Below are 15,158 nucleotides of genomic sequence, written 5' to 3'. Positions count from 1 at the left end.
GTGTAAGAATTCCTAACCTCCTAGAGGTGCTAAATATCTCACATTGACTAGAAATATAAATACGAAACCCAGTTCTTTGAAAATGAATTAAACCCAGTTCGTCTCTAATATGATATGAAAGCCTATTGTGTATTAATGTAAGATTATCTACAAATTTCTATTTCTGCATACTTCACTCTCAAAATTCAATCTTGGATCTGAAGGTGTAAAAATATATTGTGTAAAATATGGTTGAAATACTCCTTAAAGACCTCAACAATTATCCTCCCTTGAACTTAGTTTTCGAGAGTGAATTAGGTTCAGTCATTTTCCAATACGAGGTGAAATTCAAAATTCAATCTCTTTCATTTACGAAGGAATAAGCATCAAAAGTTACATAATTCCTGAAAGTATTAATTTTTGGAATCAGGTTTTAGGACAATCAAACTGTAAACGCTGGAGTTCTGGTATATCCAGAATAGTCAATTTGATGTGTTAGACTCCAAGAACAAATGCTGCTAGTAACCCATCAGGGTATACACTATTAGACCACGACAATTCAATGATCTTCTTACAAAATTCAGTGGGGCATTATAGTCAAAGAAGAAATTTCCATGTCAGCTGACAAAATCAACTACTCTCCCTCAAAGCTAAACACATGGCATGTGATGCACCAATTGCAACTGATAAAACTTTGTGAGGTCCTAATCCATCATCTTCCATTAAAAAGTTGACTTCAACAGGGCATGATTGAACCGGTGGTAGCCCAGGAATTCCCAATTGAGAATCATTAGCATTTCCCCACATGTACAACTTTCCATTATCTGTTTAGAACAAAAAAAAATGCATGCTTAGCACTACAATGATTCGAAAAGTTGTTTCACGTTATGATAAATAAAATAAGAAATCCCATAGTTAAATTTTCTGTCAAACAACCTACCACCACTTTGACCATGGATTAGTAAATTGCTCAAGGGATTAGCTATCAGACTTTTGATTTATATGTTTAGGTCACTCACGGAATGGATTGCTAGGAATGCACAATGCATTCTAATTATCACAAATAACTTTCATAGACCATATTGTGCAAAACTTCAAGTCAGAGAAGTTTTAGCCATTCTAGTTCACAGGCACACAACTCAATATTTTTCCTTTGCACTTGATCAAGCAACAACATTTTGCTCTTTTACTTTTCTAAGAAATGAGACTGCCTCTAATAAGAACATAATAATAATCTGAAGTTGTGTCTCACTTGGACAGTCAGCCCAATCTGCATCTATATATGCAGCAATAGTGCAACCTATATCTCAGATAAAGCCATGAGAATATGTATCTCAATGGCTATAATAGGGAGAGTGAAGAAACTAACAAACAAAACTTCTAACAAAGGATATGTCAAGTCTGGCCATAATAAGTTATAAGAGTCCAACTTCCCTATCAATTTCCAATATTGTGTAGGGTCTGAATGAAGCTCCCCTGATTTGGTAGACATTTAACATTTGGATTCAATGGTGTATCAAACTATCAATCAGTGTTATTAAATAGCATTCATTGCAGGGCCATGGTGGGGATGGTTTTTGATAAAAAGGCCAAAAAATGGTGGTGGTGCTGCAGATACATAATTATCCAACACTAACATCTGAAATATCTGATTCTGGAGACAACCTGTAGCCTACAATGCCATACAATTTCAGAGCATCATAAAAATATGCTGAAGAGGGCATTAGACTCTATAGGACACATGGTGAAGGATAAAAGTTATTTATATATTAAAAGTGAAAAGTTCTGTAGCTAGTAGAACATGCTGGGTGAGATGAAATGTATTACCCGTCACAGCTGCTGATGAGGAACCCCCACAAGAAATATATATAATATTCTCATGAGCTAAAGCCTCAACTACTGCTGGTATCTTCTGATTCTGGATAGATCCATGGCCCAACTGACCTTGTCCACCATGGCCCCATGAGAGCACTTTGCCATCATCTAATGTAAATCAAGAATGAAGTAGTTATAATGACAAGATCCATGAGAATGGAAATGAAACAATACTAATAATGTCACATCAACATACCTGTTAATGCAAGGGAGTGATATCCACCACTTGCTAATTGAATTATTTTAACATTCTCAAGGCTGGGTACTGGTCTTGGTTTCCAACCACCAATCTTATCACCTCTCCCAAGTTCATAGTTGGAATTGGCTGAGAAAATAGCACTATCAATTTTCTAAAACTAAAAGCACTTATTCACTTAAGCACAGGCTAAAAGAATTTTGCTAATCTTCTACAGAAAATATAGGGAAAAAAATTAATATAAAGCAGGTGACAATTACCTCCCCAGTTCCATAATTGTCCATCCACTGTCAATGCCATTGTGAAAAATCCCCCACAGGATACAGCAGCAATAGGGTAAGGTAACTCTTTTACTTTGGAAGGGATACTAAGTCCACCTGCATGATCTGGGCCCCGACCAGGACCAAGGCCCAATCGGCCATCCCCTTCATCTCGACCCCAGATATAAAGCTCCCCTACATCCAATATGAACCTGCCATCAGTTTCAAAGGATGGATACCATTTTTTGATATCTAGTTCAGGTTCCTGAACATTCCTAATAAGAAACTCAAATTGGTTTTAGAAAGTTGAACGCTAGGAGAAATAGATGCATGGTCCTACATACATGTTAGTGAAATAAGAAAAAGTAAAGTAAAAGATAAACATTAAATAGAAATTTATATCTTCAATCAAACATGTTAGTGAAACAGTAGAGCAAAGCTTTCAATATATCAAAAATCTGATTTGACATGTATAACAAAAGTGCATCTTCATTCAATCACTCTGGAAGAAAATAAGTATATTTGGAGTCTGTAATTTTAAGAAGATTTTTTATCCTTCTTTGTACTTATCGTATTTCTCTCAATGGGTTCTTTTCTTGTCCCGAAGAAAAAAGAAAAAAAAAGTTAGGGTTAGAAAACATTGGGAAACAATTTGACATAAGGAAAACACTGCCGTGATCAGCCCTGTTTTGAATTCAGTAATTATTTTTTCTTCAGATTCTTCAATCTAAATTTGTTTTAAACAAAGCTGGAATAAAGTTCCAGCTGAAAAACAAACCTGATTCTGTGATTGCTGCAGTATGTGTTCCACTGGTAGCAATGTGTTTTATAGTTCCCTCCCAGGAGCCTTTTACCAACCTAGGAAATAGCTCTCTATGATATACTGAGTGCCCAAGTGCACCAAAACCACCATAACCCCTGCAAACTTCATTTGCATCCATAAAAACTAACGTTATTGAGAGGAAAGAAAGCATGAATAAATAGCTGACATAAAACTTTACGTGCTCATCATAAAATTTAGGAACCTTTTAACTCCCTGAAGTTACAAAAATATTCCCAAACTCGACAAAGTCTGTTAATTTTTTAAATACAAGTGTCTAAGAGCCTTAAAGGAAAAATGATTCTGAAAGTTTCACTAAAAGGTTCACATGCAACAGCTAACAATAGGCTCTGACAGGGGGCAGGCTGCACCCACCCCCACAAAATACTGAGTTATACCCCCATTGCTACAAAAAACCTACTCTTTTGTGTAGATGTTAACATTGTTAGGGTATACTAGTTGAAGTAACTGCTGGCAGATAACAAAAACCTCAATCTAATCTATATTTATTTCATGAGCTGGAATCCAAGTTTGGTGTCTGATTAGAAGTTAATCCAGTGAGAAACCTAGTGTTCACCGAAGCCAACACTAGTTTCACAACTTCTGGTGAGCAATTCATGCATTCATGTTGTCAAAAGACAAGCTTTTCATCTCTAAATCTTTGAGTTACATACCAAACATCAAATATTGTCTAAAACGAGTAAAATATAACCTCATGAGCAAAGCATCAATGAGTGTCTTAAATTGATATCTAGAGTTCTCTTTTAACTAGCAGTATTCTTTTATCTTTACTCATGCAATGTCATCTCCCACACCCAAAAAATGAAAATAAAACACTTGTCAAGTTCCTATTATGATTCCATAGTAGAGTAAATTTGACAATATCTTGAGTTTAAGCCAAGCATAAGTCAAAGAAGGATTCAAAATTTCTAACCCTATATAAATAAACACAGTTCAGGCATTAAATCCAACCACTTTTGCGGTATTTCTCAGTCAAGCTAAGTAAAAAGAACCAGTATTTCAACCAAAGGAGACATATCTAGTGAGAGGTAAGTTGATTAAATTTTAATCATATAATCATACATGGATGGTCAAGTTTGTTTTAATTTTAACCATATATTTAAATTATACATTATACAGTTGAGATTTGCTCTTCTCATGTTATCAATCTCACCAAGCATGCCTATATAAAAGAGAAGGAAAAAAACTGCATGCAAACAATGTAAGAAGTCTTGGTTAACACTTTTAGAATTTTGGATTTGGACTAATTCAAACCCATAAAACTGGCTTGTGAGGTAAGAGTTACCCCTCACTTATATACTTTAAATTGGGCATAGTCAATGTGGAATATCCAATAACACAGTCAATCAATGAATCCAATTAATCAGATTTAGCTGATCAACCAAGTCTAGTTCATATTAACACACAACGCATTATGTGCCTGATTTTGGAAAACAACAATCAGAAACTCGGAAAAGGTAACCAATCAGAGGACGAAGAAGTTGAAGTGATTCTGACCACGTAAAGACCTCGCCGTCCGAGGTAAGCGCGACGGAATGCAAGCCGCCGAGTGCGACGGAGAGGAGGTTATCGAGGTGAGGGTTCAGTGTGGGAACGAACAAGGGGTTTTCGTGGCCGAAGCCCAATCTTCCGCCGTCGCCTTTGCCCCAAATCCAGAGGGCCCCATCGACGATCAGGGAGGAGTGGAAAAGCCCACAAGAGAGGCCCACTTCAAGGGCCCGCTTCGGTGGGCTTGGGAGGAGGCGGCGGCGGCCAGGGGTTTGGGAGAGGGCGAAGGAGGATTTGGGGACGGCGAGGTTGGCAACCGGAGAAGGGTAGAGGCGGGTCTCCTCGACGCCTCCGCCGAGCTGGCCGGAGGCGCCTTTGCCCCACGAGAGGACTTGGAGGGTGGCGGTGGCGTCGGCGGTTGTGTCGGCGGTGTAGAGGATGGGGGGTTTCGGGGTGGCGGCGGCGGCGGAGGAGTGGCGTAAGCGGTGAGTGAGAGTGGCTAGGCGGTGGCGGAGGAGTGGCATCACCATGTGTTTTCAGTTAGGTTATGCTTCTACTACTGCTGCTGAATCTTGATAGCTGTTTGGATTTTCAGGGTAAAATATGCCGGGTAGTTCTACTTCTACCACCACGGTGCCAAAGTGAAATTTTTTCACCGTGTGAAAGTTATTTTGACCAAACGATATGAAAGTTACCATGATTCACTATAACTCCCATATCACCCGAAAAATGTTTCACTTTCGTGGTACGGTAGAATCCGGCTTCTAACACATTCAAAGTCATTATTTCCAAAACATTTAATATTGTTGCTTTGTAAGGGACTCTATAGTGTGTGAAAGTGAAATTTATTTATGCACTGTGCCTGCCAATTTTATTTTTTTTTGGTCTGTGAGATATTTTAAACTTTAAATCAACAGTTATAATTTTTTTTCTTTCATTTTTTTTCCCAATTTGTCCGTTTTAAAAACTCATTCTCTTTTTTATGTTTCTTCTCCGTAAAAAAATCTAGCCTTTTTTTCAACACCTTCCTCTCTCACATCTCCATCGATCTTCATGGGTTGATTACCTTTGCAGATCTAAAGGTGCAATACCATATTCGACTTCAATTTGAAACATATCTGAATTTTTATTGTTACTTCCCCAATTTCAATCAAGTAAAATGAGTAGTGATATTAAAGATAATTAGATGAATGCCATTTGACATCATTAAAAAATTATCCTACTTTTTATTTCTTTTTTTTTTCTTTAAATTTCTGTTTTTTTAAACAAAAACATATCATAATGTGAATTTCTGGTAGTACTTGACGTCAATTAGATGCTTAATTATAAATTAAGATCGCATTAAAAAATAGAAATCTTTATATTTATCTTCTATATATATATATATATATATATATATATATATATATATAATAATGCATGTAAATTTGTGATTAGTACTCTACTATTTCCTATGGTGTCCGTGTAGATTATTTTAATCTAATAATGACTTATATAATTTATAGAATGAATTTAATGAAAAAAGTACCTAGTGTGATGGTTGTTAGTAGGGGTGGGAAGGGAACCGGCAACTAACCTGACCCGAAAAAAATGGTCTATGGATTGGTTAAAGCAAGTAAATGTGTTGGTCATGTGAAAAAATGGGTTTGAATGAATTTCACTAGGCAAGTTGGATTTTGGATCTTTACATTCATAAAAAAATCGAACCTATCCAACAAATTGAGAAAAAGATTAGGTCCAAGCCATATTCTGTTGTTCACTTAAAACAAGTACTGAGGTTAACCCTAAAACTTAACAACTAGATTTTCTTTCTCAGTCTAAAACACTAAAGCCGCTCTTGCCCCTCTCACTCCTTTCACTTCTCGTGTTAAATCTCTTAACATTACTCATCTTTTTTGGATCTATAAATCAAAATCCGTGTTTAATGGATCAAGATGAACACCAACTTTTCCTTGAACACCACACTTAACCGTCACATATCCAAATGACTAAGTGGTAACCTTGAACTATTTCATTTCTCTTGCCATTGCACTACACTTTTGCAGTAGATGTGATTATACTCACAACATAATGTACTATATCTTTCTGCTTGCTGTTTTCTTACCCCTTGTCCCATTATTTTTTCTTGTTTGCATTTGGGTTTGAGTGTGTTGCTTGTTTGTTCTTCTCATTGTTGGTTGCTTCCTCTTGTATAGGACAAGAAGATTTGACGACATGAATTATTACAAAGAGTGAGATGAATAGCCGGAGATCGATAAGTTGCTGGTTGCAACCATCAAATCTTATAGAGACAACAAGGTACAACAATCTTTTTTATATCTTTTGGTGTTGTAAACATAGTGACATAACATATACCAATTTGGTTCAAATTAATCCCATATATATATATATATATATATATATATATATATATATATATATATATGTATGGGAAATGCAAAGCCAAATCTCCTTGTGATATCTATGGGTTCATTGATCATGAAACTTGGGAGAACTTTGTTCAGAAACGAAAGGACACTTCCTTTGAGGTTAATTGCTTTGATTTGTATTATTTATAATATATAAGAGAAAAGAAAAAAAAAAGGCCAAAAGATTCAAGCACATAATGTCTGCTGTCACACATTATCTCGTGGGGGATATGAATTGCACCTAACTCGAATGAATATTTGCCTCACCCCGACGCATATTTGCTACAACCTTGGCCTTGCACAAAGAAAGGTTGTATCTCGATACATCTTCACTGCAACCTCGCTCTCGCACGGAGAAAGGTTCGATCTTGACCCATCTGCATTGAAACCTCACCCTTGCGCAGAGTTTTTCAAAATATAGTGCTTGTGGTGGCACACCATGAAACCCTTGCAAGGTTTTGTTGGTAAATATTTGTGTTATAATTTAAAATTTATAAATATATATATTACTTATATTAATTTTATTTTATAAAATAAAATATTTATTTTAGATTTTGTTAAGATTTTATTTTAATGAGTTAATAATTTGTTAAGGTTGTTTTGATATCTTTAGCGCAATCAGACTTTTTTATTAGTGTGGTGAAGCTTTTTCTCTGTAAGGATAATGTTTGCGCGTTTTAATTCAGGCTAATTATTTCTTCTCCTAATTTATTTTTTCATTTTGTGTTTATTGTATGATATGATGTATTGTTGATTTATATAAGTTATTTTGTTACTTATTCTTATTTATTTTAATTTTTTCTAACAGCTTTGTCCTTTGATCTGGTTCCTACTGCAGAACACGATGGAACAGAGGTTGCAGGTGACAGGTGCGTCCTCGTCAGCGACGTGGATGTAGATTTGCGTCTCCGTTGCTCTCTCTCCCTCGCACTCGCTAGCGTTTCCTTCCAGCACATCTCAATTTCGCAGCTTCATCGCACAATTATCCGTGCAGATAACATCATTTCGATAACTCAATGGTGTACTCTGAATTGTTCCCTCCTTTGCTCCATGCCTTCTTGTCTTTTTCATTTAGATAATCTGTTGCTTAAGAGTGATTGCTTGATTTTTGTTGCGGTTTGGTCGTAGCAGATCCTTTTTGTGATAATATTGAGGAAAACCATTATGCAAAGGTCGCAATCGATAGAATAAAAGGTAACTTCATAGTAAGTTGGCATTGGAGCAGAATCACTTGGCCATTCAATTTTATGATATTTTTCTGTTAGTAATTTGCCCACAGCAATTATATTCCCTTAGTTTTATGCTCTGCTATCATATGTAGATTCTAACTTAGCCAATACCCATGACAACAAAATAACTCATAATAAGTAGATTCTAACTCTTGAAATGTCAAGGAAAGAGAATAAACTCATTCAAAAATCCAAAATTATGTCCACTCTCCACACTTGAGTTTATGCCATCAAATGTTTGGTAGTAGTGTTCAAACAACTCCTGATGGAATGCATGTTAAGCTTCAGACAAGAAACCTGAAACTCTTTGGTGATGCAAATTTGGAAACAATGATGGTTTTCATTTCTTTTATCTGTCCTTGACAAGCTGCTCTTATTTAACTAGGTTCTGTAGAAGATAGAGGAACGCATTCATTAGAAGGATTGAGATGTTGAACAATTTGAATAGAAAAGTGAACATCGTATACCTTGAGATGTTGAACAATTTGAACTCTCTGTCTGTCTAAAGATGCGAATCATAAAGGTTAGTTTAGTAGCATGAATGAGCTCAAAGATGCAAACATCAGGTACTTGAAAGTCTAAAATTTGTTCTTGTTTTAACATTTGTTATCAGGTACTTTGTTATCACATGCTTCTTGTGGGAATTAAAGTGTCTCCTACAAAACATAGGTGGTAATGTCTGCCCTGAAAGAGAGAAACAGTTATTTTGTAATTCAACTTATGTTCTACAAGCCAAACCTGTCATTGAAGCTTACCAGGGGTCCATTGGAATGGATGGATGCATGATGCATGATGCATCACAAGTTCACAACCAAGAAGAACGAATTACAAGTTTTGAAAGAACTTCCTCAATCAAGGGCTGAAACGTGGTTATCAGTAGCCTTCGATTCTTCTGCAAAATTACAAGTTACTTTGCATTTGAAAAGCAAAAGATGGCCATGAGATAGAGAGTGATACTCTACTAGGGATGTCAATGGTGTGGGCGCTCCCCATCCTGGAATTTTAAAAAACATTAATTTTAAATTTTAATACAAGTAAATTTAAAAAAGATTTGTTATTATTTTATTAATATAAAAATAATGGACCCCGGGGATCCTCGCCCTGTCCCTGTCCCCGCCGTGCCCACGAGGAAATATTTATCCTCAACTCCGTCCCTGCGGAGAAAAAATCCCCATTTGCCAGGGCAGTTCCCACGGGGATTATTGTTTACAAGCCCAAATTGACACCCCTGTATTCTACCAATTCTTTCCAACTCTTTTGAAACCAAATTTTATCATCGCATTTTTCCAAATTCAATTTCCACTCAGCACCATTTGGAGTCTTAAGAAATAGAGTATTGGTAAGCCTTCTCCATATTTCCCCACAAACTTATTTGCGATCATCTGTCAATCACATCAGAAAATGTGTATGATAAAGCTCGGAAAGGTGTTATATTGCATTTAATTTAAGCTCACATCTATCAATTTTATACAGCTAATTACTACTCTACATTTTAAATTACTCTGTTATTTTTTTTATATTAAAAGTGAGATTCAAAGACATAGCAAGAAGATGAGGTAAGGTAGGTGCAACTAAATATGACATGAGCAATAAGGCTTGTTCAATTAATAGATTTAATGTAATTTAAAATGCTCCTTAAGGAAGCTCTGGGCACTAGGCTGCAATCTGATTCTCATTATCATTCCTATGTATGTTTAAAAACAAAACTAGAAACACCAAATCAACACCAAAAACTGAAGCTTACGAAACAAATTATCTGTAGTATTCCTAAATCATTATTAATATATTCCTCTATATTCAGTAAGTTATTGATATATCTGTTCATGAAGTTTCCCTAATTTTGTTGAGTTGCATGTCTGATATTTTATTGAAAATACAAAGTTTACCCTCCACTCTTCCGTTCCTCTCCATATATACTAAATAGCCACATTATTGTTCTTAGAAAAATAAAAATAGTAATCACAAGTTGTATAAGATCTGCATGCTGTCATTTTCTTTAGTAGCGAGCGGCAGAAAGTGACATTAAGAGATAAAAAAAAAGTAAAACACTTCAAGAAGGAATGTTTCTAAAGATTAACTAGGCATGACTGTGAGAAAATTTAGTAGCCATGCATGAACTGAATAAACAACAAGGCTAAAACTCAAAAGGCCAGATTGAGAGCCTCAGCTCGGACCCTTTAAATATTTGATTTTACGGTGGAGGTTGACGATTTACTTTCTACTTTTTCTTTATTACCGACAGATGCAATGGTCAGTGGTCAAAGGAGTTACTGAAGGGAGACAGGTTCAACATGTTCCTCTAGCTGTTTTTGGTGGATATATAGGCTTAGTTAGGCAATTGGCCTGTGATAATTATTAAGAACTTGACTTATTTTAATAATTAAGGGACTCAAATTTATTGCATGCTTTACAAAGGTGTTATTTTAATTTTATTATCATTTCAATTTTAATCAACTTTTACATTTTATAAATTAGAATTAGCTTGTTTTACAAAGGTGTAATTGATTTTTTTTTTATTTAAAAAAAGCTTGTAACAGAAAACTTCTTTTTATGTAAATTATAGTTTCTCAACCACGGTTTGACTCATTGGAAAAGAAAAATTTTCACATTAATTAATTTGCTTATACTATATTGAATTTGGGAAGTAAACATGTAAGTTCAAACATGTATCAACTCTCAACCATAGTTTTGTCCACTACAACAAAGATCACTTTTGTGGCAATTTTATATCCATTACCGGCGATAGAAATGGCTGCAAAACCATTTACCGACAATCAAACTTTTGCTGGTGTATCCAGGTCGCTAAATGTAACATTTGGAGTAGTGAGTGTCATACATGTTATACCAACCAAAGCTCCGCAGAGTTAGTATATATCTAGATTCCTTAAACTGATGGAGATTCGATTCCTAGACCAAAAAAATTCACTTTCCAAATTAAGATTTCGAAAGTACAAACTATCAATTTTTTTCCCACTTATCTGTGCTAGATAATTGGCATGGAGAACAATCAATTGGTCATCCAGCAGATCAATTTTTCTAACCAACTTTATCATAATGTTTTTTATTAGTAATTTCCCTTTATGATTTTATTCCCCTATACGTAGTATACAATGCCATTTGTACCACTGAGTGTGTAGATCAACTGGTACAGGATTACTCTAGCTTAATCAAAAATCTCGAATTTGAGTCCTAAGTATATAGTTGGGTTAAATACTCTAGCTTAATCAAAAGTCTCGAATTTGAGTCCTAAGTATATAATTGGGTTAAATACTTGATGGGAGTGTTTGTTGCCCATAGTGATCCCCAAGGCTTGAAAAGGACTGCCTCCCGTGAAAGATACCATTGGTCTATACCAAACAAATTTGATATAATGTCATTTGTCATATTTCATGAAATAGTATTTACTTATGTGTTGATTATGTTGACTTTTGTTTCTTGACCTTCCCCATGTGATTTCATTCCACAAGCACTGTATGATTTGGATTACATTTAGTCTAGTCTCCTATCTTTTAAAAAATAATTAAGTCTTTATTTATATTTTTAAATTAAGTTAAAAAAATAATTTTGATATAATAATCATTTTTTATTTAGAAAACATGATTTTGAATTATTATTTTTTACAAATTTGAGTTATGAAACTTATTAATTACATTAGATTCAGTTACCTAAAAAATATAAAACTTGATGTGTTGAAACCAAAAATAACTATAAATGGTAAATATTAAATCACATAAAAAAAATAGTCTCACAAAATCTCTTATGCTATGCCACAATCTAGCTATCTTGAAAATTATATGGAAAATCTCTTATGTTATGTCACAGTCTAGTTATCTTGAAAATTATATGGAAAATATCTTATGTTATGTCGCAGTCTAGCTATCTTGTCAGACATTATATTGAATTTCCTTTTCATTTTTTTTTCTTGAATTTTATAATTTGGCTCATCTCCTAATGTACCAAGACAGAGACCTAATAAACCTAACAAGACCAATAGCTTTCATGAGGGTGCAGGTTAAATTGATACCTGTACTGTCATGCCGGTTCAAAAAATAATTTTACTTAATACTGATATTTTAAGGAAGTAATAATTATTTAATAAATGATACTAGTATTATCCAGCTATTAAGTGTTAATGCATTAACAAATGTATTAATTCGTTCTAATAATAAAGTTAAAATGAAAGTCTAAGGGTTAAGTTTATAAGAATTTTATTTATATTTAGATTGATGTATACCCAATTTTCAAGTAATTAATTGAAGAAAAAAAGATAAGGAGTCAAAAGTAAAGTGAAATTATTGAAGACAAAAAAATTTTAAAATAGGGAAGATAAAAAAACAACACTGGTTAATTCATACTACAAATGTGTTGGGATCTAGCATAACAAATTACTTGTGATGTAATAATAATTTTTTTCTATTTAATATTATCTCAATTTTTACTTACATCTATTTTGATATTCTAATTCTGATCTTTTAAATAAAAGAGCTTAATTTATCTATTTACACTTTCCAATATCTAAATTCTAAATAGATGTATCAGTATGAATGATCAGACTACAATCAATAACAATAAACACAAAAAAGGAACAATAAGATAATATTCCATCCTGACCTGATGCACCACATCACAGGCCACGATGAAAAGAGCTTAATTTATCTATTTACACTTTTCAATATCTAAATTCTAAATAGATGTATGAGTATGAATGATCAGACTACAATCAATAACAATAAATACAAAAAAGGAACAATAAAAATTGAGATAATATTCCATCCTGACATGTGATGCACCACATCACAGGCCACGATGAAAAGAACCTGTCGAGACATCCACTGATATCAGTGAAGCGCCGACCCATCCATGTAGAAAGACGCAACAGTGAGAGGCTCTTGCTCCAGAATTGTCTGGTAGTCAAAGAATTGGGATATTTTAAATATCCATCCAAGCGGGTCGTGACCATTGAAACGAGGTGCGTCCAGTTTCATGTGAGGACGGTGAATCGGAGAAGGAGATGGCTGAGAGGAAGGGGAAGGTGAGCTGGGGTTGGTGGTGATGGCTGCGATTTGGTCTATGAGGGAGTTAATTTTAGTGTTAAGGAAGGAGTGGATGGAATTCATTTTGGTGTTTAAGGCTGTGTGGCTCTGGGTGAGAGACGCCTGGCCTTGAGAGAGGCGATTGACAGCTTCCTTCAAACGGTCAGAGGTGACCTGTCGAGTGTGGTGCTCAGGCATGGAGAGGGCAGGTCGGACCAAATTGATACGAATTTAATTACTTTTGAAATAAAATAAAGATGTATCTTTGCCCACTGTATATAGATAACTGGTGTCTGCTGTCTGGTGTGATGCAGGCAAAATTAATTAGGAGTCACGTGAAGTGGCCATACTTGGCAAGCGAAGCGACTGTGATATTTGGGGTCCGTGAGAGTAGTACACGACTACACGTTATGTGGCCTCACGTTACAGATTAATATTTGGGGACCATCACTGCTGATGACATGCAGAAAAACACGTTCCTTGCATGTCCTGCATAAAGTAAATCTAAGGAGATAATATAATTGATTTCTATTTATTCAAAAAGAATCATTTCTATTTTATCTGATTCATTTATAACTTGTATTAATTAAAATTTAATTATCTGATAAAAAGATATTTCATTAATATTCAGTTTTTTTGGTAAAAAATTTAGATGATTTAAATAAAAACCGAATACTTAATTAGAAATATTATAATTAATTAATTAATTGAATGAAAATATTTAGTAAAATTAGTTCTAATTAGTTGATAATTGTAAATTGACATATTTAATTATTTTGATTACAACTTAAAATTTCATAATTATAAGTATTTTAAAATAATTTTGTAATTATTCGAAATATGATTTAAGACAATTTTAATTATTTTATCATAATTGAGGAAACGGTATTTAATATGAATGAGAATAAAAGAAAGTAATACCAAAGAAAAAGGAGGAATTTCAAGAAGACATAATAAAACTGGAATAATGATAAGTAAGGAACATATTTCAAAAGAAAATGTTTCTTGAACCCCAGTATACTAGTTTACACCTTGAGAATTGTCTTACAAAGATGGAAATTCTTGCGCCGATAAGTTGGCTTCCTTTGGAGTTGAGTCTCGGTCGCCTTTTTTGTGAAACTCTGTTCTAGTTTTTTTATTAAGGAAAGAGTTCCCAATTAACAAATAGATTGATGTATATGCCTAACTATAGATTCTCTTAATTGTGTGCTAGTGTTTTGGCCAAGTCTCCCTATTTTGTGTATCTTTATTTTGTTTCTCTTTAATTGAATTAAATGTTTTGTTTGCTTCACATGCAGTAGCCTTGCTGGTGAACTACAAACACCATAATTTTTTTAACAGAAAATTTCTGCATGGAGAGAGGAAGAAGTAAAAGAGAAAAAGGATATATAGAGAGGAAGAAGTAAAAGATAAAAAGGATATATATATATATATATATATATATATATATATATATATATATATATATATATATATATATATATATATTTGTATTATTCATCTAACAACCTGTATAATATTTTACAAAACAACACCTTTTAGATTTTTCTCTTTATTCATCGTTTTTTTTATGGACAATTATTAATTTTTAATTTATTAAATTATTTTTATTAGTATAAGTAATTTGAATTCATGATTTTTTTTCTTTTTTAACCATTAAAACAATTTTATACGGAGTAAAAAAAAATTTAAATGAATCTTATAACTTCTTTTATCCGTAGTTGTTTATTTCTTTTTCTTGTATCTCTTATAATTAAAATGTATAAATTAATGTAAAAAAAAAAAACTTCATATTTTTCAATCAGCACGCTGCATGTCTATAAATAAATTCTTCGAACCTTGCTTAATT

At 33.8% G+C, this 15,158-nt stretch overlaps 1 protein-coding gene and 2 long non-coding RNA genes across 4 annotated transcripts; 1 reads left to right on the top strand and 2 right to left on the bottom strand.

The window, feature by feature from the left end:
• Positions 1-326: 326 nt before the first annotated feature.
• On the bottom strand, positions 327-5,409 carry LOC100808855 (RCC1 domain-containing protein RUG3, mitochondrial). Of its 2 annotated transcripts, XM_006586142.4 has the most exons (7): positions 4,649-5,402; positions 3,089-3,228; positions 2,311-2,505; positions 2,051-2,179; positions 1,807-1,962; positions 1,617-1,651; positions 327-803 (listed from the first exon to the last, which is right to left on the bottom strand). In XM_006586142.4, the coding sequence occupies exons 1-7, from the start codon at positions 5,167-5,169 to the stop codon at positions 702-704; spliced, it is 1,278 nt and encodes a 425-aa protein (XP_006586205.1). In that variant the 5' UTR covers positions 5,170-5,402; the 3' UTR covers positions 327-701. The 2 variants fall into 2 exon arrangements, with proteins under 2 accessions (XP_006586205.1, XP_003530841.1); XM_003530793.5 differs by lacking the exon at positions 1,617-1,651 and having other exon boundaries at positions 4,649-5,409.
• Positions 5,410-6,383: 974 nt separating this feature from the next.
• LOC102668536 (uncharacterized) lies at positions 6,384-9,030 on the top strand. Its single transcript, XR_005892448.1, has 4 exons — positions 6,384-6,634; positions 6,835-6,937; positions 7,886-8,799; positions 8,890-9,030. It is a non-coding gene; the product is annotated as an uncharacterized lncRNA (long non-coding RNA).
• Positions 8,402-8,896, bottom strand: LOC106799817 (uncharacterized). Its single transcript, XR_001389644.3, has 2 exons — positions 8,744-8,896; positions 8,402-8,664 (listed from the first exon to the last, which is right to left on the bottom strand). It is a non-coding gene; the product is annotated as an uncharacterized lncRNA (long non-coding RNA).
• Positions 9,031-15,158: the final 6,128 nt, after the last annotated feature.

Source organism: Glycine max, chromosome 8 (assembly GCF_000004515.6).
Source record: "Glycine max cultivar Williams 82 chromosome 8, Glycine_max_v4.0, whole genome shotgun sequence".
NCBI lineage: Eukaryota > Viridiplantae > Streptophyta > Magnoliopsida > Fabales > Fabaceae > Glycine > Glycine max.
The sequence above is the reverse complement of the archived record's forward strand: the minus strand, read 5'-3'. Positions and strand labels throughout refer to the sequence as shown.

Excerpts from the sequence above, each read along its gene's own strand:
- LOC100808855 (XM_003530793.5), bottom strand. The coding sequence starts at position 5,169 with ATGGTGATGCCACTCCTCCGCCACCGCCTAGCCACTCTCACTCACCGC. Across the intron at positions 3,229-4,648 it reads GACGGCGAGGTCTTTACGTG|GGGTTATGGTGGTTTTGGTG; the intron begins GTCAGAATCACT and ends TGAAGTTTGCAG. Across the intron at positions 2,506-3,088 it reads TGCAGCAATCACAGAATCAG|GGGAGCTTTATATCTGGGGT; the intron begins GTTTGTTTTTCA and ends TATTGGATGTAG.